The 26,486-nt window shown below is 42.1% G+C and overlaps 1 protein-coding gene across 4 annotated transcripts in view; it reads left to right on the top strand.

Moving 5' to 3' along the window:
- TRIM67 (tripartite motif containing 67) overlaps positions 1-26,486 on the top strand; it is a 779,172-nt gene that overhangs the window by 342,470 nt on the left and 410,216 nt on the right. For 2 of the 4 annotated variants that reach the window (XR_012221447.1, XM_073551876.1), the window contains exons 5-6: positions 7,969-8,128; positions 10,666-10,823. Coding sequence is in view for 3 of the 4 variants with exons in the window: in XM_073551876.1 (XP_073407977.1) it covers positions 7,969-8,128; positions 10,666-10,823 (318 nt within the window). In the remaining variant the exon portion in view is untranslated. The remainder of the gene's footprint in view (positions 1-7,968; positions 8,129-10,665; positions 10,824-26,486) is intronic. The other 2 variants (XM_073551878.1, XM_073551877.1) reach the window with 2 other exon arrangements.

Here is a 26,486-nt window from a genome sequence, read left to right as displayed (position 1 = left end):
GAGAGGACTTGAACTCTCTAGCGCCACCTGCAAGTCTTTTGCAATATGACTTAGGATAAAAGTTTATTAGCTTTTTGAACAGTAGATGACAGGACAAAAGACTGAACACTTGTGAAAAATGCAAATACAGAAATGTATGGGATGGCTTTAGAACTTTTTGTTTTCTGTGACCATTTACAGATATGATGGATTTGTTGCAGATTTTCATTGCAAATTCTGGGCGACTCATATTATTGGGTTTTCTGTATGGACCGGAAGCCGCATTCTTAGGCCAGAGTCACACTACTGTACAACACGGCTAAATGCTATGCGATAAAATTGGCATGTGAGAATAATCGCAGCATGCTGCGTTTGGCACCAAGACTTGGCTGGTTCTCGCTCACTCGCACCCATATAAGTATGTGGGTACGAGTGACACAATGCACAGCACTCGGATATCATCCATGTGAGGTGCGTTATACGCCGACAATGGCAGCGGAGGAGATGGAAAAATGACTTTTTCCACCACGTCCACAGCGGTGCTCTGATCCTCTGTGTGTGAGGATCGAAGCACAATAGCATGACACTCAGCTGACCCTCGGAGCAGAGCAGGAACCGAGGGTCTTTAGCATATCGCATTGGATGCCCTACGTTAGTGTGACACCAGCCTTAGTGTAAGTTGATGAGACTCACATTGAGGCTCTCCTGGACTTATGAAACAATGAAAAAGTGTCTTTCAGTTCACACAGAGGGCTCCCATCTGCCCATGATTTGGAACTGCCAGTTCTTTTAACGCCACACATGTTCGCTGCACCCAAGCTGCTGTCATCTATTGAACGCTGGTGAATCTGCATGTTTTCACTGAACTGTACAGATTCACCGCATCCAATACATTCTATGAGTGAAATAGATATGGTGCGGTCTGGAGAGACGCCGCATGTTCGTCTCCATGGGTGAGCACAGGGCATCTGTGAATATGGGATTTCTTGAAATATGGGTGGATGGGCCAATGTTAATTGTCTTCTTAAATGTCTGTTTAGAAGGAGGCGCCACTGCGTCTAGTGAACCAGCTCCTAAGGACACTAAACGAGGACGTTCTTCCAAACGCTGAAAACAGCTAGAGGCGAGATGTCCTGGCTGCCGGCAGATGTAACAAACCAAGTGTGCACAAGCGGTCCGTGACTTAGAACCCGCTCGTGACACCTCCATGGCCTCATGTGATTCGGACGCCTGGCCAGGAGATTCCAGAGGTTCGACGAAGGTGGGAGCCAGCCGAAACCTCCGCATACACTAGGCTTGCTCCGACACCCGCTCGTTGAAACAAAGTTTGATGCGAGAGGAAACTGCTATAAGCTCCTCCAGTGTGGCGGGAATCTCCCTGGTGGCCAGGGCATCCTTCACATGATCAGCCAGTCCCCTCCAAAAAACCGGAATAAGGACTTTATCCGGCCACTCCAACTCAGACGCTAGAGTCTGGAAGTGGAGGGCAAAATGGCTGACCATGGACGAACCCTGTGTTGATGCCAGCAGTTGGAGCGCCGTATCGTGGGTGACTCGAGGTCCCAAAAAGACCTGTTTCAGGGTGCTCAGAAACTGCGGAGTACTCTGCACCACACAATCGTCGCGCTCCCACAATGGGGTGCCCCATTCCAATCCTCTGTCCGACAAGAGAGATATTATGAATCCCACCTTGGCCCGCTCTGAGGGAAAAAGTGCAAAAGTGCTGCCAGGAGCTCAAGGTGTATTGCACACTGGCTCACGAATCCCCTACAAGACTGGCTATCACCAGAAAACGTATCTGGCAGCAGGAGGCGGGATAATGTCGGAACAGAGATAGCGGTGGACAAAGTAGCTGCAGCCACGCTAGCAAACTGAGCAGCAACTGCAGTAACATCCACGACCGTGGTTGTGCGCTCAAGAGCCGCCAACCTACCCTACTGCTGCAGTTGCTGTTTGTCCGCCATTACTAGCCAGACCATGGCGCTAATATAATGTTAGGGCTGGCGGAACACACCAAATAATAAAATGATAGTAAGGTGCATTTGCAGCCCGGGATTCACCGTGCAGTGGTGGTAAACTGCTGCTTAGTAATGGCAGATGTATATAGCGGTAAACAAAATGTCACATGTGGGTTAACGTCACCCGGTGTGAATGGGAGCGGACTCTTATGTCACAGAGCCGCATTACCGCGGAACATAAGTGCCGGAGCCTGTTAAAACTCACAGTACTCGGCAAGAGAGCGCTCAGTATATGGTCACAGAACTCGGCCCCAAGGACCTACTGAGCATGTGGCATCGCACCTGCGGATGCTCCTAATGATTGCTGACCACCAAAGAGTGCAGACTATGTGCACCGTGGCGTACAGACAAAGCCACAGGTGGATGTTGATGCCAGTGTCTGACTCTGCCTCTACCTGGACCTCAGCCTGGGTGCTAGCAGGCTAGGCTACACAACACATGCATGCCAAGGGTAGGGGTTTCATAATGAGTCATTCACCAGAGACATTCAAACATGCATACAACACTCACTCCACATGGTCTATATTAGCGCATGGCTGGGAGGCCATGCTAAGCTTTTATAGTTGCAGGTTTCTGGGACCTTCCTGGTGGTCCAATTGGAGCAGCAACAGGACCTGAGCATGTGACCTCTGACCTCCAATGAGAGGTCATCCCACGGGCATGCTCAGTAGGAGAAAAGCAGAACTTAGTCCCAGGAGTGTCTGCTTTCCGCTGACTCATGCATGGTAGAATAGCTGAGCCTGGAGAAGCAACCAGACGCCTAGCATTAACCTGGGCAAGATGCTGGGACCGACGTCTCTGCTGAGCAGGAACCTCTGTGGCTGCAGAAGAATGGGAGACAGCAGGGGGCATGGCTCAAGACTCCCCCTGTGCAGTGGGAGAAACTTGACACCTAACACTGTGTCAGGAGTGGTCACGGACCACCCCCGGCATATTAACTCCTGGCACACTGTGATCAAACATGATTGGGGTCATAGGGAATAATCACGCAGGGACAGGGCTCCTTGCATGCTTCTCTAAGGTTCTCCTCCCTGCAGGCCCCCAGATACAATATGGCTGCAGGGGCCTTTGGGGTTTTGCAGGAAGGTGGCTTTCTCAGCACCTGCTGAGAGCAGGCGCTGAGAAAGCCTGATGCAGTGCCTGTCAGATCACTGTGATGTCCACATTGTGAGACTATAATAATGTAAAAAAAAAAGCAAGAGTAAAAATAATTTAAAAAAAATTCCTAAATAAATTAAAAAAAAAAAAAGATTCCCTAATAAATTCTTTTTTTGTGTAAATAAAAAAAACAATAAAAGTACACATATTTAGTTTTGCCACGTCCGTAACGACCCCCCTATAGAACTGTCCCACTAGCTAACCCCTTTAGTGAACCCCTTCAAAAAAAAAAACAAAGCAAAAAACAATGCTTTATCATCATACCGCCGAACAAAAAGTGCAATAACGTGCGATCAAAAAGATGGATATGAACAAACATTGTACCGCTGAAAGCATCATCTTGTCCCACAAAAAAAACGAGCCACCATACAGTGTCATCAGCAAAAAATAAAAAAGTTATAGCTCGCAGAATAAAGCGATGCAAAAAATTATTTTTTATATAAAATTGCTTTCATTGTATAAAAGCGCCAAAATATAAAAAAAATATAAATGAGGTATCACTGTAATCGTACTGACCCGAAGAATAAAACCCCTTTATCAATTTTACCACATGCGGACCGGTGTAAACGCTCCCCAAAAAAGAAATTCATGAAATGCTGGTTTTTGTTCATTCTGTGTCCCAAAAATTGGAATAAACAGCGATCAAAAAATGTCACATGCCTAAACATGGTACCAATAAAAACATCAACTCGTTCCGCAAAAAATAAGACCTCACATGACTCTGTGGGTCAAAATATGGAAAAACTATAGGTCTCAAAATGTGGTGATGCAAAAACTATTTTTACAATATAAAGCATCTTTTAACATATGACAGCTGCCAAACATAAAAACCTGCTGTAAATAGTAAATAAATAAAAAAAAGTATTTATTTCAATTTTACTATTAGGGTTAGGGCTGAGATTAGGGTTAGGGGTGTGTTGGGGTTAGAGTTGGAGTTAGAATTGGGGGGTTTCCACTGTTTGGGCACATTAGGGGCTCTCCAAACGCAACATGGCGTCGGATCTCAATTCCAGCCAATTCTGCGTTGAAAAAGTCAAACGATGCTCCTTCCCTTCCAAGCTCTGCCATGCGCCCAAACAGTGTTTTACCCCAACATATGCGGACAAATTGCACAACAACTTTTGGGATCCAATTTCTCTTGCTACCCATGGGAAAATAAAATATTGTGTGCAAAAATATTTTTGTGGAAAAAAATGTTTTATTTTTATGGCTCTATGTTATAAACTTCTGTGAAGCATTGGGTGTTCAAAGTGCTCACCACACATCTATATATGTTCCTTGGGGGTCTAGTTTCCAAAATGGGGTCACTTGTGGGGGGTTTCCACAGTTTAGGCACATCAGGGGCTCTCCAAATGCGACATGACACCCGCAGACCATTCCATCAAAGTCTGCATTCCAAAATGTCACTACTTCCCTTCCAAGCCCTGACGTGTGCTCATACAGCAGTTTTCTCCCACATATGGGGTATCAGCGTACTCAGAACAAATTGTACGACAACTTTTGTGGTCCAATTTTTCCTGTTACTCTAGGGAAAATTAAAAAATTGGTGACTAAAAGATCATGTGTGTGGAAAAAATATGATTTTTTTTTATATTCACGCCCCGGGCGTTATAAACTTCTGTGAAGCACTTGCGGGTTCAAAGTGCTCACCACACATCTAGATAAGTTCCTTGGGGGTCTAGTTTCCAAAATGGTGTCATTTGTGGGGGTTTTCCACTGTTTAGGCACATCAGGGGCTCTCCAAACGCGATATGGCACCCAATTTCAATTCCAGCCAATTTTGCGTCAAACGGCGCTCCTTCCCTTCAGAGCTCTGCCATGCGCTCAAACAGTGGTTTACCCCCACATATGGGGTTGCAGCATACTCAGGAAAAATTGCACAACTTTTGGGGTCCTGTTTCCCTTAGAAAAATAGAAATTGGGGGTGAAAAGATCATTTTTGTTGAAAAAAATTATTTTTTAATTTTACGCCTGTACATTATAAACATATTGTGAGGCCCATGGGGGTTCAAAGTTCTCACCTTACATCTAGATAAGTTCATTGGGGGGGATCTAGTTTCCAAAATGATGTCATTTGTGGGGGGTTTCCACTGTTTAGGCACATCAATTGCTCTCCAAATGCAACATGGTGTCCGATCTCAATTCCAGCCAGAAATGTCAAATGGCGCTGTTTCCTTTCTGAGCTCTGCCATGCGCCCAAATTGTGGTTTACCCCCACATATGGGGTATCAGCGTACTCAGGACAAATTGCACAATAACTTTTGGGGTCCTGTTACCCTTGGTAAAATAAAAATTGGGGGTGAAAAGATCTTTTTTTGGTAAAAATATTATTTTTTAATTGTACTGCTGCATGTTATAAACTTCTGTGAAGGCCTTGGGGGTTCAAAGTTCTCACCACATATCTAGATAAGTTCCTTGGGTGGTCTAGTTTCCAAAATGGGGTCACTTGTGGGGGGTTTCCACTGTTTAGGCACATCAGGGGCTCTCCAAACGTGACATGGCGCCCGATCTCAATTCCAGCCAATTTTGCGTTGAAAAAGTCAAACGGTGCTCGCTCCCTTCCGAGTGCTGCCATGCACCGAAACAGTAGTTCCCCCCCACATATCAGGTATCAGTGTACTCAGGACAAACTGCACAATAACTTTTGCAGTCCAATTTCTCCTGTTACCCTTGGTAAAATAAAAAAAATTGGACCTGAAGTAATTTTTTCGTGAAAAAAAGTTAAATGTTCATTTTTTTCAATTCCAGGGGCTCTCCAAATGCGACATGACACCCGCAGACCATTCCATCAAAGTCTGCATTCCAAAATGTCACTACTTCCCTTCCAAGCCCTGACGTGTGCTCATACAGCAGTTTTCTCCCACATATGGGGTATCAGCGTACTCAGAACAAATTGTATGACAACTTTTGTGGTCCAATTTTTCCTGTTACTCTAGGGAAAATTAAAAAATTGGTGACTAAAAGATCATGTTTGTGGAAAAAATATGATTTTTTTTTATATTCATGCCCCGGGCGTTATAAACTTCTGTGAAGCACTTCCGGGTTCAAAGTGCTCACCACACATCTAGATAAGTTCCTTGGGGGGTCTAGTTTCCAAAATGGTGTCATTTGTGGGGGTTTTCCACTGTTTAGGCACATCAGGGGCTCTCCAAACGCAATATGGCACCCAATTTCAATTCCAGCCAATTTTGCGTCAAACGGCGCTCCTTCCCTTCAGAGCTCTGCCATGCGCTCAAACAGTGGTTTACCCCCACATATGGGGTAGCAGCATACTCAGGAAAAATTGCACAACTTTTGGGGTCCTGTTTCCCTTGGGAAAATAGAAATTGGGGGTGAAAAGATCATTTTTGTTGAAAAAAATTATTTTTTAATTTTACTGCTGCATGTTATAAACTTCTGTGAAGGCCTTGGGGGTTCAAAGTTCTCACCACATATCTAGATAAGTTCCTTGGGGGGTCTAGTTTCCAAAATGGGGTCATTTGTGAGGGGTTTCCACTGTTTAGGCACATCAGGGGCTCTCCAAACGTGACATGGCGCCCGATCTCAATTCCAGCCAATTTTGCGTTGAAAAAGTCAAACGGTGCTCGCTCCCTTCCGAGTGCTGCCATGCACCAAAACAGTAGTTCCCCCCACATATCAGGTATCAGTGTACTCAGGACAAACTGCACAATAACTTTTGCAGTCCAATTTCTCCTGTTACCCTTGGTAAAATAAAAAAAATTGGACCTGAAGTAATTTTTTCGTGAAAAAAAGTTAAATATTCATTTTTTTAAACATTCAAAAAATTCCTGTGAAGCACCTGAAGGGTTAATAAACTTCTTGAATGTGGTTTTGAGCACCTTGAGGGGTGCAGTTTTTAGAATGGTGTCACTTTTGGGTATTTTCTATCATATAGACCCCTCATAGTGACTTCAAATGTGATGTGGTTCCTAAAAATAAAATGGTGTTGTAAAAATGGGAAATTGCTGGTCAACTTTTAACCCTTATAACTTCTTAAAAAAAAAAAAATTTTGGTTCCAAAATTGTGCTGATGTAAAGTAAACATGTGGGAAAGGTTACTTATTAAATTTTTTGTGTGCTATATCTCTATGATTTAAGGGCATAAAAATTCAAACTTGGAAAATTGCGAAATTTTCAAAATTTTCGCCAAATTTCCCTTTTTTTCACAAATAAACGCAAGTTATATGAATTAAATTTTACCACTAACATGAAGTACAATATTTCACAATAAAACAGTGTCAGAATCACCAGTATCTATGTAAGCGTTCCAGAGTTATGACTTCATAAATGGACAGTGGTCAGAATTGTAAAAATTGGCCCGGTCATTAACGTGGAAACCACCCTTGGGGGTAAAGGGGTTAACAGCTATATAATCATCATCTTACAAACATATTCACAATTAATGTGATTTATTTGTACTGTATTAAGGTTCTGATTTCTTCATGTCACAGTTTTTATTCAATGGTGCGTTATATTATTTTAGGTTAAATGTTATTTTATAACATTACAAAGTATAAATATATATTAGTGATGAGTGTGTCAATGAAAATTCATTTTACCATCGGACTTTTCCCTATTATAGAGGCACATTTTCCAAATAATTTATCATAATATAGCTCACTCATTTATTGTTACAACCTTTTATGTGTCTGTGCAAGTGTATGGTTATCAATCGGTTTCAATTTTACATGAATAAAAATATATTGCTTTTCTTCTGAGTTTTGCACAATTCATGCATAAAAATCTATCGTAATAACTGTGTTGAAAATGATTCTATATTTATTTCTTGTTTTTTATAATTGTCGATATAAAGATTTCAGATGCACTGATAAAGCGCGTTCAAAGCTCCCAAGAACAGTGGGTTAAAGGAACGCTGGAGCCAAAAGTCTCATCTGAGTTTGAGCTCACATTGGACAGCGACCCCTTGCTGCAAGCTATCCACCAGCTGGACTTCATTCAGATGAAATGTAAGGGTGAGCTCCTGGTTCTTATTTGCCATGTGTGGTTCACTGTACGTGAGCAAGGCGAAAATGTGAAAACCTGTGCTGAGAGACTGTTAGAATTTAATGGACTCGGGTGCATGATTCTAGAGATGTGTGGCTGACCTGAAGATAGCAAATGACTGAGTTGCTAAATAGAGGCTTAGAGAACTTTACTGCACATTTCTTATATTGTTGGACAAACACTATAGCTAGCTTAGTAAGCAAATCCAACTTCCTCTAGATTATGTATTTTGGTGTTTTCTGTTGTAATTCAATTAATTTTTCTGTGTACAGTGTAGAAAGCATCTTTTGCTTCTTACACAGCTAGTTGCAGCTGATGGATTGTAATGTGGCTTTAGTATATCCTATGTATGGCATGAGTACCTACATAAACACTGCAGCATGGCTTCTAAACCAATCCTCCATTAGAGTACGTGGTACCTACTTTTGGTATTCACGTGTTAGGCCGGGGTCACACTTGCGAGTGTGATGCGAGAAACTCGTGCAAGTTAGCCACATGTATTTCTATGCCGCCGCACACTCCGGTCCCGAGTGCCAGCGCCAGTGTCGGGTATTGATGCGAGAAACTCGCTCGAGTTTCTCGCATCACACTCGCAAGTATGACCCCGGCTTAATGTGGAGGGAGAGTTAATGAAGATTCACAATTACTGACAATGATTAATATGGACAAATAATATAAATAACATCTTTCAACAACTGGCTGATGTGTTTTTACAATTAAAAAATTTTTTTGATGCCACTCATTAAATCATTTGGATCAGCTTGTGTAAAAAGTCTGTAATGTGCTAACATAGGAAAAAAAAACTTAAAAATTACAATTTATTATATACACCTTAAAAACATATCAACGACATGCAATCAAACATAAGACAGTGCTATAAAATAGATAGAAGGTTACAATATTGCTGTAAGAGCCAGACAAACAATGGAAAGCCTTTATGACCCTAGATATAGTCCTAAAAGTCTAAAACTGCCCAACCGCAGAGGTTGGCACCCTAATATAGAACGATAATGGCCCTGCCACTCCTCGACTGCCGTCCCTGGAATACCCTAAAACAAGCCCTTGTAGGTAAAGCACTAAATGCCTTAAAACAAGCTTTACCTAGAAGGTGCCTTAAAAAAAAGCACCTTCTAGGTAAAGCACTAAATGCCCTAATGTGATATATGGTGTAAAATACAAAGGCTTATGATGATAAGTAACAAATGATTTACAAAAATTAAACTAGGGAGTAAAAATCAATAATTATCAACAGATGTCTCATAAGAAGGCTGGAATGATTTGTTTCATGATGGTATTTCCACCTAAATCCACATCAACATCCAGACCTGGAATTAGATTTCTGGCATAAGGAACACAACAGCTCGACATGAATTAGATGAACTGTGACATTAGGCCCATGCTACACCCACAACCCACCCCAACTCCACTCACCTTGGCGGAGCTGGGCAAAACTGGCATGAAAATGCCATAAAGTTGCAAAATGTTGACGCAACTCTGTGTTGCACAAAACTTTTGAGACATTTCAAAGCTGTTTACGCTCAAATTATGGTGTAAAAGCTTTGATAAATCGGTTACATTATCTGTTGGATGGCCGCGAGACCTGGAGTTGGGAGACAGTGCTGTTGAAAATTTCGTACATTACATCAAAAAAATTCTATTGCATGGCAGTTAGGTTTATAAGAAAGAACTGATGCTAAGTCAGATTGCCCCTGGTCAGACTGAAAGTGTGGATCTTAGTATTGTATGGATATCCTGCCAATGCTGATGGGCCTTTAAGCGAGTTCCCTAGTGTGTGCTGTCCACAATGTACAAATTAGAAATAAAAAAGGCTCTGATTCTGCGCTCTAATTCTGAACCGATGTGACTAAAATATCAGCTTTTCAAGGAAATTGCTGTATGTGTGTATAAACTTGTTTGCTGTGCTGAACATGTTAGATTATTACTAATTACAGTACTAAGGCTAGTTTCACACTAGCGTTTTGAGGCGCAGCGTACGCTCGCCATGAAGCTCTGCCCCCTGCTGCGCCTCCTCTGGTCATCTCCGCCTATGGGCGCATGATGCTGCATGCGACCTGCATACCCTATCTTTAGCATTGGGTACGTAGGCCGTGCACAGGTATGCTTTTGCCGGCGCATGCGTTCTTTTGACGGTGCGCTGGCCGCACCAAAATGCAACACGATGCAGGTCGGTGCACCGTCAAAAGGACGCATGTGCCAGCAAAAGCTGACCTGCGCATGTCCTGCGTACCCAATGCTAAAGATAGGGTACGCAGGTCGCATGCAGCGTCATGCGCCCATAGGCAGAGCTGACCGGAGGAGGCACGGTAGGGGGCGGAGCTTCACGGCGAGCGTACGCTGCGCCTCAAAACGCTAGTGTGAAACTAGCCTTAATCCTGTTCTACAGCACAAAAAAATCTCTTTTTTTCCCCTCCACCCTAAGTATGCCCATATATCTACATGTAAATGCTGTAGGAGAAAGGGCAGAGTTACACTAATCTGTATTCAGTTCCTGTTACAGTGCCCCCTGTACCACTGTTGCAGCTGGAGAAGTGCTGCACACGGAATAATAGCGTTACCCTGGCTTGGAGAATGCCACCTTTTGCTCATAATCCTGTGGAAGGATACATATTGGAACTAGACGACGGAGATGGTGGTCCATTTAGGGTATGAAAAGAAGTATAATATTCTGTGTGTACTGTATATTTAATATTAAGTATGAGTTAAAGGCAGCCAGACAGATGATACAAGCTTCCCAAGCCACATGGATCAGGCACATGTATCAGCTGTCAGATTCCCTTTAAAGGTGGTACAGTTTGCAAAAGGTATGATTTTATAACAAGCAATTCTATTTTTTCGATTTGCAGTCCTTTCCAAGTAGTTGATTTGGAGGTGTCCTTGCTACCATAACAAGGTTAGAGCACTAAGTACCTGCTTAAATCTATGGGTACCTATGATGTGGTTCTGCCATTCTTCACTGCTGAGATAAATTAGGGAGAGCCAATTATGGAACTACGTCCGTAGCCTAAAAGCCCTTTTAGGGTTCATTCAGATGTCAGTGATTTTTCTCCTATGCAAAAACCAGTAGAAGTTAGATCAGTGTTTCTTTTCAGAGTTTCATCAGAATTTGGTTGGTGTGTGAGTTTTATCTGGCAGTCATATATATAAGACAAGTTTCTGTGCTTTGTGCAGACTTTTAAGTCCTAGGAAAAAAATAAAAAAATAAAAAATTGGACATGTGAAGTACCCCATAGACTGTGAAAAGCACAGATGCAGCACTCGTACAATAAAAACCAATGTGTGAATGAGCCCTTATTCTCTTCAAAATGTTCAGTTCAGGCCTCATTCACACACCAATATTTTGCATCAGTGTTAGTGTTACGTCACACACAACGTATAAAAATAAGGGCCGTAATACACATAAATGGTCCCTAAATAGCGATCATCCGTTGTCAGGGTGTGGCCGCGTATTTTTCCCATGTAGCATCCGTAAATAATCCATATGTGATCCGTATACCGTTCTTTTCTCGCAGGCTTGCAAAATGGACATATAATGGAGCCCAATGACAGGTTTTCAAACACATACGAAAGAATAGATATATACACATAGAATATATATATACAGTATACAGTATATATATATATACACATGTTATAGAGACATATTTACTGTATATATATATTTGTATTCTATGTGTATATATAGCTATTATTTTGTTTCTTTATTAAACATGTCAGTGTGATTTTACTGTATCGTGCACTGAATTGCCGGCTTTTCTAAAGGACACCGGGTGTGTATTTCTCGCAAGTCACACATCTGGTCCGTGTGTAATGCATTGTTTTTGCGCACCCATAGACTTGCATTGGTGTACTACGGGCGTAATACGCTGACAATCGCAGCATGGTGCAATTGGCACGGACCGTAAAATATACGCGAGAAATATATGGCTGATGGGAGCTGCCCCATAGAGAATCATTGGTCCATGCAATGCGTGTTTTTAACGCCTCTCACTCATCCATATTTCTCTCTAGTGTGACGCCGGCCTTAGTATACCAGCCAGGATAATAGAGAACAATGGAATTAAACAATGATATAGTGGCGCTAAGGTGCACAGGAGATCCAGCAGCAAAAAATAAAGGACAATGGTCACCACAATATCAGTGTTAAATATTAGATGATAACATAAAAGTATTTGCCCTCAGTTACCCTTGTAAAAGGGAGAATGCAAGTATAAAAAAAAAATAATATTACAACAGTAGAATTCCAATATACTGGTCAACCAAAATTAGAGTGGGCCAAATAGTCTAAGGATGGTAACTAATAGGTAAAAACATTGTAGGAATCTTAGCTTAAAAAATAAAAGTGAATTCACAATACACTAAAGTGCAATAGTGCCTCTTGATGAATAGCTCATAAAAAGTGATATCCACAATGCATAAAAGTGCTATAATGCCTCCAGACAAAGGATTCATATAATGATGTCCACAATGCACTAAAGTGCCGCAGTGCCTCTGAATACAGAGTCTCATATACTGTATTTATGAGATAAAGTCCTAAAGATACTTGCAAATCATGGGTAAAGAAGACAGGGAATGCACTAAGGAGAATTACCTCATATGAAATAACGATGTGAAGGCAGATTCTTCTTGTTTAGTGATCTATATACTGTATAGAAAACGGCGTATCTTCTGGATGAAACAAATCCCGCATTCACAGTGAGTGAAATCGTAGCCAGTAGCAGCGCTGCCCGGCCGGAGGCAGCAGCCGCTGAAGAGTCCTAAAAGGCAGTCAATGGAGAAAACTCCGGCAGTAAACTTGCTGTGTTAGACTGACACGCTAGTGCTCGTCAGCACAGGACCTGCGTGACGTCAGAAAACACATGATACCACTGGGATGCAGCCGCTACGGAGTGCAAGGACCAAAACACTTTCCTACGAGTTTTTGCGGTAAAATTGATAAAGCAGTTTTATTCTTCGGGTCAGTATGATTACAGTGATACCTCATTTATGTATTTTTTTATGTTTTGGCGCTTTTATACAATAAAAACTATTTTATATAAAAAATAATTGTTTTTGCATCGCTTTATTCTGAGAGCTGTAACTTTTTTATTTTTTTGCTGATGACGCTATGTGGCAGCTCGTTTTTTGTGGGACAAGATGACGTTTTCAGCAGTACCATGTTTATTTATATCCGTATTTTTGATTGCGTGTTATTGCACTTTTTGTTTGGCGGTATGATGATAAAGCATTGTTTTTTGCCTTGTTTTTTATTCATTTTTTTACACTGTTCACTAAAGGGGTTAACTAGTGGGACAGTTTTATAGGGCGGGTCGTTACAAATGCGGTGATACTAAATATGTGTACTTTTATAGTTTTTTTATTTACATAAATAAATGTATTTATTGGGGAAATATATATATTTTATCTATTTAGGAATTTTTTAAAAATATTTTTACACAGTATAATTTTTTTTTAAACTATTTTACATTGTCCCAGGGTGGGACATTACTATACCAAGTCAGATCGCTGGTCTGACACTTTACACAGCACTGTGTCAGATCAGCGATCTGACAGGCAGTGTAGGAGGCTTGCCGGTGCCTTCTCTCAGTAGGCACTGACAAGCTACCTCCCTGCAGGACTCGTGACCATCTTGGATCCGGAGGCCTGCAGGGAGGAGGCCTTTGGAACAATGCAATCACATCGCGTTGTTCTCAGGGTCTCAGGGAAGCACACAGGGAGCCCCCTCCCTGCTCGATGCTTCCCTATGTTACCGGAACACTGCGATCATGTTTGATCGCAGTGTGTCGTGGGTTAACGTGCCGGTAGCGGTCCGTGACCGCTCCTGGCACTTTGTCACAGGTGACACCCGGCACTATCAGCTGACACCCGGCCGCAATCGGCCGCGCTCCTCCCGTGAGTGTGGCTGATCACTGTGATGTACTCTCCCATCCAGGGACAGAATTTCACGGGTTTCATGTACAGGAGGTTAAAGGGAATTGCAATGTAATCTGACAGCACACTGAGGTAGTGACAGAGACCGTTTACTGGGTTGAACAATTATGATAGAGTCACAGTTTTCTCTGCTGCAGATCTAGCGGAGCTCAAGTGTTGAGCTGTGTATAACCTTGGCCACCCCACAGCTTTCTATGTTCATTGTATAGTGACAGAGCTGTTGATCAGTACTGGGGGTGTAATTGGACTAGGATGATAATTTTCTGCTGTTAAAACAATTATTGTATTGAAACTGTAAAACACAGCCTTGTAATTGACACATTAATCAGGGACTCTGCTCCTACATTATGGGGCTCTTATATTACATAGCAAAAACCTGATGGCAGATTCTCTTTAAAAGTGTATGCATATGACGCACCCCAGAGGCCATGGGATACTCGGTACCGGGCCGGTCATCTTAAAGGGATGTGTCACAGTGGCAGTGACCCGGTCCGTGGCCCCAGGCGGTCATGTAAAAGGGGAGTATTGCTTAGGGATACAGTTTATGTAGTGATTCGTGACGCCAGTTGGAGTGTTCGACTGTAGTATAGCCGGCACTGCAGATGATCCCTGGGGGAGTAGATGGTGATGGCAGTGCAGATGTTTAACCCTCTCCAGCCAGGGCTGACGCCAGAGATTGTGATGGAAGTAGAAGGTATGGAGTAATAAGGCAGGAGACAAGGAAAGTTGCTTTATCATTCACTGCAGTTCAGGTGCAGTTCAAAGGAGATAATACAACTCTCACCAGGTTACAGTCTGCTCTGCAGAATGGGAGTTATACTTCACTCTGCTGTTACTCGGTGTAAGCTTCCTTCTATTCTAATCCCTTCTGGGACCAAGGCTTCCCGGAATCTAGAACTTCCAGTATAGCCACTACCCACTGTCTATTCCTCCTCGGGCAACTTGCAGCTTGGATCCTGTGTGAAGCTCAAGTTCCTTCTTGCACAATCCTTCACTGATCCTAGTTTTCTGCTGTCTTCCCGGGGGAAAACACTCTCTCTCAGCTTACCACACTGCTCTGAAAGCATGGATGGCCTAGGGGCTAACTCCCTGATTCTTCTTAGCTTTGCTCCTGGAGGAAGCGCATGTCATGGCTTCCAGGAGCGTTCTCCATTCTCTTCTTCTTCAAAGAGAACAACAACTCGACTCCTCCCCCTCCCAGTTAGGGTATATCTGCAAAGCTCTAAGCTTCAGACAAGTGAAGGATTGAGGTAAATTGTGTGTGTGTGTTGTGGTCTCTAGCAGAGAAAGCATAACTCCCATTGCTCATAAAACACATACAAAACAGTACATACCCTTTTGTGGCGGTAAAGACGTAGGGCGCCACACATATAGGAAGGTTGGAGAAAAAGGAGGGAAGATCTAAAGGCAGTCAATGACATTTCGCTTCAAGTTCTCAAACGAGAGTTAAAGTTATCCATGAAACTTTATGAGCTCTAACTGTCATCTCCTATCTCAGTAATGGGGAAAATGTGTATTCAATTAAGACATATTTTTACCTGTATATTGAGAATTCTGAGAATGAAAGATCAGTCCAGGAAGAGATAGAAGCAGATTTCTCTAATAAGATATATTGCAAAGTTTCTTATTTTCACATATGCAATTGATTTATGAAGACATAGAAAATGAAACAAAGGTTACTCTTCAACAACAAAAGAGACATGTAGCAGACTTTGAAATTCATCAGGCTCACGGGGAATCTTCTGATGTATTCCTCTTTGCTTCTACCCCTACAGTACTGTTAATATCTTTATTCCTCTATAGAATCTGTTATTGACCATTTTACCTCCTATCTAACAACAGACTCCATATCCTGTTAATAGGTAGCATCAGCACTTACAACCAATGTTGGTGTTATGTAGGCCCTCTGAGAGCATTGCATAGTGGGGAATAACGAGCATAAAAATATGATAAATAAACATCACAAAAAATTACCAATACTCAAATTCTCAGGAATAAATAGTGTAAAAGGTACCAAAACCGCTGAAAATCATTGCTTAACATTTCCCATTAAATGCGTAAAATTGTTATTATAATAATATCTACATCAATAAACTTTTTTCAAGAGCATTTAAAATACAATTAAGATTCTAATAACACTTTCCCCAAGAATGAGTATTTGTAAATCACAAAGAGGATTTCCTTCTGTAGTGGCAGTGAAGTAACAATCACTAATCCAGATCACGACAAGTGACGGGGATTTCTTCTTCAGTTCTACATTCTGAAAAGACTGTTTTCAAATTCTTTTCAACTAAGCTTTTCCTATTACAGAGCAGTGAAGTAATGATGGGATTAGTAAGACCGGGTTCACACTTGCGAGTGTGATGCGAGAAACTCACGAGAGTCTCTCGCATCAATACCCAGCACTCGGGACCAGAGTGTGCAGCTGCATGTATTTCTATGCAGCCAAACACTCCGGTCCCAAGTGCCGGTGGCAGTGCTGAGTATTGAGGCGAGAGACTCACGCGAGTTTCTCGCATCACACTCGCAAGTGTGAAGCCGGCCTTATATGTAATTTAGTTCAATTAATTAGGTCAGTCCCATCAGTACTGGAAGTGCCATTATATACTGGCTATTTTCATATTTTCATCTATTTTTATCCTCCATACCAGTCTTTTACAGATACAAAACTGCAAAGTGACATTCAATGACTTACAGTTGTGGCCAAAAGTATTGACACCCCTGCAATTCTGTCAGATAATACTCAGTTTCTTCCTGAAAATGATTGCAAACACAAATTCTTTGGTATTATTATCTTCATTTAAGTTGTCTTAAATGAAAAAACACAAAAAGAATTGTCCTAAAGCCAAATTGGATATAATTCCACACCAAACATAAAAAAGAGGGTGGACAAAAGTATTGGCACTGTTCGAAAAATCATGTGATGCTTCTCTAATTTGTGTAATTAACAGCACCTGTAACTTACCTGTGGCAACTAACAGGTGTTGGCAATAACTAAATCACACTTGCAGCCAGTTGACATGGATTAAAGTTGACTCAACCTCTGTCCTGTGTCCTTGTGTGTACCACATTGAGCATGGAGAAAAGAAAGAAGACCAAAGAACTGTCTGAGGGCTTGAGAAACCAAATTGTGAGGAAGCATGAGCAATCTCAAGGCTACAAGTCCATCTCCAAAGTACTGAATGTTCCTGTGTCTACCGTGCGCAGTGTCATCAAGAAGTTTAAAGCCCATGGCACTGTGGCTAACCTCCCTAGATGTGGACGGAAAAGAAAAATTGACAAGAGATTTCAACACAAGATTGTGCGGATGTTGGACAAAGAACCTCGACTAACATCCAAACAAGTTCAAGCTGCCCTGCAGTCCGAGGGTACAACAGTGTCAACCCGTACTATCTGTCGGTGTCTGAATGAAAAGGGACTGTATGGTAGGAGACCCAGGAAGACCCCACTTCTACCCCGAGACATAAAAAAGCCAGGCTGGAGTTTGCCAAAACTTACCTGAAAAAGCCTAAAATGTTTTGGAAGAATGTTCTCTGGTCAGATGAGACAAAAGTAGAGCTTTTTGGGCAAAGGCATCAACATAGAGTTTACAGGAGAAAAAAGAGGCATTCAAAGAAAAGAACACGGTCCCTACAGTCAAACATGGTGGAGGTTCCCTGATGTTTTGGGGTTGCTTTGCTCCCTCAGGCACTGGACTGCTTGACCGTGTGCATGGCATTATGAAGTCTGAAGACTACCAACAAATTTTGCAGCATAATGTAGGGCCCAGTGTGAGAAAGCTGGGTCTCCCTCAGAGGTCATGGATCTTCCAGCAGGACAATGACCCAAAACACACTTCAAAAAGCACTAGAAAATGGTTTGAGAGAAAGCACTGGAGACTTCTAAGATGGCCAGCAATGAGTCCAGACCTGAATCCCATAGAACACCTGTGGAGAGATCTAAAAATGGCAGTTTGGAGAAGGCACCCTTCTAATATCAGGGACCTGGAGCAGTTTGCCAAAGAAGAATGGTCTAAAATTCCAGCAGAGCATTGTAAGAAACTCATTGATGGTTACCGGAAGTGTTTGGTCGCAGTTATTTTGGCTAAAGGTTGTGCAACCAAGTATTAGGCTGAGGGTGCCAATACTTTTGTCTGGCCCATTTTTGGAGTTTTGTGTGAAATGATCAATGTTTTGCTTTTTGCTTCATTCTCTTTTGTGTTTTTTCATTTAAGACAAATTAAATGAAGATAATAATACCAAAGAATTTGTGTTTGCAATCATTTTCAGGAAGAAACTGAGTATTATCTGACAGAATTGCAGGGGTGTCAATACTTTTGGCCACAACTGTAACTTGTTGCTTTAAAATCTATGAATTTAAACACCTTAATTTTCTGTTCCAAATCCCAATTATCAGAAAGTTGTCTGCAAATGTTGTTCACTATTTGCATCTACATACTGAAGTCCTGTTATATTGCTATCAGCACAATCTATAATACACAGTTACAAATGTTTCAAATTCCTGAAAACAGAGAAAGAAAAATGCAAACTCAGCAAGAGTTCTGATGCATGGTTTGCTTGTCTGACAATTGTGCTTAACAAAGAATAGTATAGTTACATATGAGTATTGTACAAAGAATTTGTGAAAGTATATTTGTAAAATGGACATGAGCATTAACCCCTTAAACCCCAAGGGTGGTTTGCACGTTCATGACCGGGCCAATTTTTACAATTCTGACCACTGTCCCTTTATAAGGTAATAACTCTGAAACGCTTCCATGGATCCCGGTGATTCTGACATTATTTTCTCGTGACATATTGTACTTCATGTTAGTGGTAAAATTTCATTCAAATAACTTGCGTTTATTTGTGAAAAAAGGGAAATTTGGTGAAAATTTCGCAATTTTCCAAATTTGAATTTTTATGCCCTTAAATCACAGAGATATGGCACACAATAAACTTAATAAATAACATTTCCCATATGTTTACTTTACATCAGCACAATTTTGGAACCAAAATTTTTTTTTGTTAGGAAGTTATAAGGGTTAAAAGTTGACCAGCAATTTCTCATTTTTACAACACCATTTTATTTTTACGGACCACATCACATTTGAAGTCACTTTGAGGGGTCTATATGATAGAAAATACCCGAAAGTGACACCATTCTAAAAACTACACCCATCAAGGTGCTCAAAACCACATTAAAGAAGTTCTTTAACCCTTCAGGTGCTTCACATGAATTTTTTTGAATGTTTAAAAAAAAAAATGAACATTTAACTTTTTTTCACAAAAAAATTATTTCAGGTCCAATTTTTTTTATTTTACCAAGGGTAACATGAGAAATTGGACAGCAAAAGTTATTGTGCAATTTCTCCTGAGTACGCTGATACCTGATATGTGTGGGGGAACCACTGTTTTGGCGCATGACAGAGCTCAGAAGTGAAGGAGCGCCGTTTGACTTTTTCAATGCAAAATTGGCTGGAATTCAGATCGGACGCCATGTCATGTTTGGAGAGCCCCTGATGTGCCTAAACAGTGAAAACCCCCCACAAGTGACCCCATTTTGGAAACTAGATCCCCCAAGGAACTTATCTAGATATGTGGTGAGAACTTTGAACCCACAAGGGCTTTACAGAAGTTTATAACATGCAGCCGTACAATTAAAAAATCATATTTTTTCCACAAAAATGATCTTTTCACCCCCAATTTTTATTTTCCCAAGGGTAACAGGACCCTAAAAGTTATTGTGCAATTTGTCCTGAGTACGCTGATACCCCATATGTGGGGTAAACCACAATTTGGGCGCATGGCAGAGCTCGGAAAGGAAGCAGCGCCATTTGACATTTTTGGCTGGAATTGAGATTGGACACCATGTCGGATTTGGAAAGCCCCTGATGTGCCAAAACAGTAGAAACCCCCCACAAATGACACCATTTTGGAAATTAGACCCCCCAAGGAACTTATCTAGATGTGTGGTGAGAACTTTGAAGGGCTTCACAGAAGTTTATAACGTACAGCCGTACAATTAAAAAATCATATTTTTTCCACAAAAATTATCTTTTCACCCTCAATTTTTATTTTCCCAAGGGTAACAGGACCCTAAAAGTTATTGTGCAATTTGTCCTGAGTACACGGATACCCCACATATGGGGATAAACCACTATTTGGGCGCATGGCAGAGCTCGGAAGGGAAGCAGCGCCATTTGACTGGAATTGGGATTGGACGCCATGCCGCGTTTGGAAAGCCCCTGATGTGCCTAAACAGTGGAAACCCCCCCCCACAAATGACACCATTTTGGAAACTAGACCCCTTAAGGAACTTATCTAGATGTGTGGTGAGCGTTTTGAACCCCCAAGGGCTTCACAGAAGTTTATAACGCCCGGGCGTGAAAATAAAAAAATCATATTTTTTCCACAAACATGATCTTTTAGTCCCCAATTTTTTTCTTTTCCTAAGGGTAACTGGAGAAATTGGACCCCAAAAATTGTTGTCCAATTTGTCCTGAGTACGCTGATAGCCAATATGTGGGAGAAAACTACCGTATGGGCACACATCGGGTCTCGGAAGGGAAGTAGTGACGTTTTGGAATGCAGACTTTGATGGAATGGTCTGCGGGTGTCATGTCGTGTTTGTGCCTAAACTGTTGAAACTCCCCACCAGTGACCCCATTTTGGAAAATAGATCGCCCACAGAACTTATCTAGATGTGTGGTGAGCACTTTGAACCCCCAAGTGCTTCAAAGAAGTTTATAACGCCTGGGCGTGAAAATAAAAAAATCATATTTTTTTCCACAAAAATGATGTTTTTGCCACCAATTTTTTATTTTCCTAAGAGTAACAGGAGAAATTGTACCCCAAAAGTTGTTTTGCAATTTGTCCTGAGTAGGCTGATACCCCATATGTGGTGTCAGGAACACCGCACTGAACTTGCTCACTGAGCCAGTGCGCGTGTCCTGAGTACAAAAACAGTACTCAAAGATATCTGTGGAGCAGGGCAGCAGCGGAGACGATGCGTGCTTCAGACTATCAGGACCTGAAGCACGTGACTGCTGGGGGCGTGGCCTAAGCTCCACAGAGCTAGGAGCTGCAGGGAAACTCCTAGAAAGGTAACTACAGGACAATGTTACCAAAGGGCATAGACAGAGACAGAAACCAGATCAAGCCGTGTCAAAGCACGAGATAGCAATACAGTACCAAAGGGTTAGACAGAATGGATAGTCAGGACGTAGCAATAGATCAGAAAACCAGAACGGGCAATAGACAGTACGATAGAGACAAACTGTAACAGAGTAACGATAGCCAAGCCAGGAGGTCAGAACCAGAAAAGACAATAGTGCCAAAACGAGAGATGGAGTACAGAGTGAGGGAACAGACCGGGTCATACACGGGAAGCAAACAAGCAACACAGAATACACGCACACCAGGGGTCAGACACACCAGAACAAAAGTATAGCTGACAGATAACCCAGGTAAAGAGCGAGCATAAATACCCCTCCCAGATCCAGAAAGAGGCCATGAACACTTAGCCCTGTGAGTGCAGGGCAAGAACCCTATTCAAACCATGACATGTGGGGGTAAAACACTGTTTGGGCGCATAGCAGAGCTTGGAAGGGAAGGAGCACCGTTTGACTTTTTCAACGCAGAATGGGCTGGAATTGAGATCAGACGCCATGTTGCGTTTGGAGAGCACCTGATGTGCCCACACAGTGGAAACCCCCCAATTCTAACTCCAACCCTAACCCCAAAACACCCCTAACCCTAATCTCAGCCCTAACCCTAGCCCTAACTTTATCCCTAGCCCTAACCCTAATGTGAAAATGGAAATAAATACATTTTTTTAATTGTATTATTTTTCCCTAACTAAGGGGGTGATAACGGGGGGTTTGATTTACTATCTTTAGCGGATTTTTATGTTTGGCAGCTGTCGCACGCTAAAAGACGCTTTTTATTGTAAAAATAGTTTTTGCATCACCACATATTGAGAGCTATAATTTTTCCGTATTTTGACCCACTGAGTCATGTGAGGTCTTATTTTTTGCGGGACGAGTTGAAGTTTTTATTGGTACCATTTTCGGGCACGTGACATTTTTTGATCGCTTTTTATTCCGATTTTTGGGACGCAGAATGAACAAAAACCAGCATTTCAAGAATTTCTTTTGGGGGGTGCGTTTACACCGTTCCGCGTGCGGTAAAATTGATATAGCAGTTTTATTCTTTGGGTCAGTACGATTACAGCGAGACCTCATTTATGTCGTTTTTTATGTTTAGGCGCTTTTATGCAATAAAAACAATTTTATATAAAAAATAATTATTTTTACATCGCTTTATTCTGCGAGCTATAACTTTTTTATTTTTTCACTGATGATGCTTATTTTCCACTGATGATGGTAGTGAGGAAGCCGGCTCTCTGCAGGCCCCCGAAGGTCCCCGCCGCCATTTTGGAACTGGGGACCTGCAGGGAAGGAGGCCCCCGCGGCAGCGCTGCTGCGGGGGTCTCAGGGAAGCACGGAGGGAGCCCCCTCCCTCCCGATGCTTCCCTAAACCCCCGGTACACTGCAATCGTGTTTGATTGCAGTGTGCCAGGGGTTAACGTGTGCCGGGTGTCAGCTGTGATAATCAGCTGACAGCCGGCCGCGCTCAGTGGCGCTCACCACGTGAGCGCCGCTGATCGCTATGATGTACTATCCCATCCATGGACATAGGGGCCCGGGTCCCATGGACGGGATAGTACGTCAGAAGGCAGAAAGGGGTTAAAAGGAAATGAAAACAGTTTGTTTGGTTAAATAAACTTCTTCGTATTAGAAGAGCCATTTTAATCATTCCAAATTTTAAGGGGGTATAGTTTTGCCCAACTTCAGATCTTAAACAATGCTTCCCACCTGTCTAGGATATTGGACTGGTGTAGGAATGGTACCAGAAAAGCATTGGTCAGGATTTAGCAAAGCTTTACAAATATCCCTCTCATATTGGCCCCCTGGTTGGACTCTTCTTTGCTCAAAGCGCTTAAAACACATCCCACAATTGGGGCTACTGTGGATTGCTGTTTCTTTCCCACAGTACGTGACTATATCATACAATACTCTTATACTGTATGTTTCCCATTTTGGGTAATCCACCTTTTTCCCTGGGCCTCGATGACAGTGTTTTTCAAGTTTGGATACATAGGGACTGTAATAAAAACACACGAGAGAGAGCCAGGGGGATACGGATATCACCCCGCCGTCACCAATCTGCGATGGAGCGTACACAGTCGCAACTCTTTCGTGCCCCCCTTACCCTCAGGTCAGTCAGGGAACTGCATCTAGGATAAGTAGTCGCCGCAGACGCTGCTCTGCCACGTACTGGTTATCAGAGCACTCTACAGTGAGGGCGGTGTATATATATATATATATATCTCATCAGTCTCAGACCGGGAATATATATGTAAACCTCTGGTCCTTCACTGACAGGGTCCCTCAATAACACCAGAATGGTATGCTGCCACCAGTTCTTCATTAAATATAAGCCCGGTCCATTGACAAGCTTATATCAGGTCAGAAACCAACCCCAGGTAGTGTATAAGTACTAGCCAAACATACGGACGTGAGAAATCGGGTTTCGAGACAAAAGAACAACCCAAAATTAATTGATATTTTAATTGCCTAAAGGCACACTAGATGCTATGAATATATACAGAGTAATATACAGAGGTTACAGCCAGAAGTACAGATAAAAGAAGGGTACATGTTGAGGATAGTAGTTAACTGTATGTGTCAAGTTACTATTTCTAATCACTTGTGGATGAGAGGAAGATCGTATCCACAGGCACCTTCTTAGTTTCTGGTCCGTCTCCACACGTGACGTGATGTGGCTTCTATGGCAGAACAAAGAGTGTGTGTAGCTAGCTTTTAACCCCTAGCTCGCTCCCTCTCTTATTTGCCACCGCCCCTCTGGGTTGGACTGAACTCTCCTCCCTTGATCTCCTAGCTGAAATTCCAAATATCTACGATGGGTCATAACTTCCTAGTGGGAGATCCAAATGGGACGACTGATGTCTCAACGGGTTTGTTGGGGCTGTACCAATATGGAGTCCAAACTTGGGTTGGCTAAGTGGTTCTGGAGAGCCAGTCTCGATAGCTCAGTATCCAGGACAGCTAGAGAAATTTGAAATGCAGGGGTACGTGCGGAGGGCTCCCAGGGTTCTGATGATATATTGGACTTAACCCTGAGATACACGGTACTCTCATAACTCATCTCTAGGTGTCGGAGCCCAAGTGTCTAGAACTTTCTCTTAATTTTGGCTGCCTTGCACAAAAGACAGCAGGAGGTCCTAGCTCTGCCCCTCCTCGCCTTCATTAACACATGGCCTCTAATTCTCTGGCCATTTGGCAAAAGTTCTGTTCTTTTTGTTAAACAATACATTTTTTATTCAAAAAAGAAATCTTATAACAACAGAAATAACTTGTTTACACAGTTATATCAATATAGCAGTCATGTCCAAATTATCACCACTAGTATAAACTAATTCCAAATTGGATATTATAGGAGAGGGGAGAGAAAGAAAGGATCACACAGAAGGAAAGGCTGCCGGGATTGGACACAGAAGGTAAATTAATGGATAGTTGGGGGGGAATGAGCTTTAGGAGCTTTGTTTTAAACATTTTTGTATACCAATTTGACCAATCTGATTATGAGAAGACCATAAAAAACAGAAAAAAATATTAAAAACCATCCTAAGTGTGAGCTATATCCAATCCAGAAGCCTCCCAATTCTCCCACTGGCGACTGACTCTTTCTTTTTGTTTTATCGAGTGAACCAAACAACATTCATGTAGATAATGAGAATTTATCCTACAAATGAGTTCCTCCTGTGAGGAGGTAGTAGCTTCTCTCCAGTGACTTGCCAAGCTCTAACGGGCCGCTGTCAAAACATGGGTTATTGTTGGAACTAAGTTTGGGGGAAGAAGACTGCCAAGGACCCCTCTAGTGTTAAAGGGAATCCTCTTATCTTGGGGCACCACCACCATGCATGACCCAGATCCCCTTTTTTACCACATACCTTCCAGCATAATGAGGAATATGATTTGCTAAATTTGGAAATTTTATAAGGGGTCAGATACCAGTTCATATGTATCTTTAGTTGTTCAAAATGATTAATGCAGGAGGAGTACCTTTTAGTAAATGTGGCCGCAGTCCACCAGTGTTCGGGGGTAGATGAAAAAGATAGTGCTTTCTCCCAGACATTCATATAAGGGAGTTTGACCGACTCCGCTGGCAAATTAAGAGTCCTATAAAACAAAGACAATCCATGTGTATTTGGATATTCTACTTTAAAATAGTTCTGCATCATGTCTGATGGGTCAGGATTCCACCCAGCTGGAAATGTACACAAATGGATAAATTGACAAATTTGGAGGTACTGATAAAAGCATATTTTGAGAATCTTGTAAAGTTGGGACAAATCTGCAAAGGAGGGGAACAGGGCCATCTAAGAGTTTGTCAAGGCTGCTTATTACACCTGACCCCACCCACAGGTCTAGCGACAACCCAGAGATGTGTGCCTCTATTGCGTTTACAGAAATGCATGTAAATAGGGATTTTGTCAGTGTTCTATCAAGGTTATTCCAATAAGATATCAACGAGGACATCATATGTAAGGGAAAATTCAAATTCAGAGGCTTCAGTAGTTCGATCTCTAGCAAAAGTCTAGTAGACATGTGGGGAGAAAACTGTCTTTTTATTTGGAACCATCTATAATTAAGATCCCATCCCACCAATCCTTTGAGAATGGCTGCCTTGTGGTAAGATTTGGTACACCCATGCCACAATGGGAATATTGGAAATGCAGAACCCTTTACGCCACCCTTGGTTTTTTGTTTTTCCAAATAAACTTACCCAATAAGGATTGCAGGAGCCCTTTCCATCTAGATGGGAATTTGAGGGGGAGACATCTAAACAAGTAGGTAATCTTAGGCAGTAACATCATTTTTACCATTTGTATTCTGGCAACCCAGGATAGTGGAAGAAGGGTCTGCCTTTCCAAGTCCCCATGAACTTCTGAAATCAATGATTCACGTTTCATCTTACTTAGATTTCCAAATTTTGTAATTTTAATTCACAAATATGTAAATCCCGCTTCCTCCCACTTAAAGGGAAAATGCTCTAGTATTCTATCCTTTACCAAAGATGTAATATTTATGGGGAATATGATAGACTTTGTGGCAATTCATTTGTAATATGAATTTCTGGAGTGCCATTAGACACCACAAACTGGTTCAAGGTGAAGCCAAACGCACTCACCACCATGTTCGGATTAGAATATAAGGCCAATAGGAGGGGGCGTGGCCTAGGATCCTGGCTATGTAGGAGGCAGGAGTCCAGAGTGTTGTGAGTTCATTTTCCCCTTCACTACTGAGGCCCA

This window comes from Dendrobates tinctorius, unplaced genomic scaffold (assembly GCF_039654945.1).
Source record: "Dendrobates tinctorius isolate UK_male_01 unplaced genomic scaffold, ASM3965494v1 ptg000181l, whole genome shotgun sequence".
Taxonomy (NCBI): domain Eukaryota; kingdom Metazoa; phylum Chordata; class Amphibia; order Anura; family Dendrobatidae; genus Dendrobates; species Dendrobates tinctorius.
Note: the sequence above shows the minus strand (reverse complement) of the source record. Positions and strands in the feature narration are given on the sequence as shown.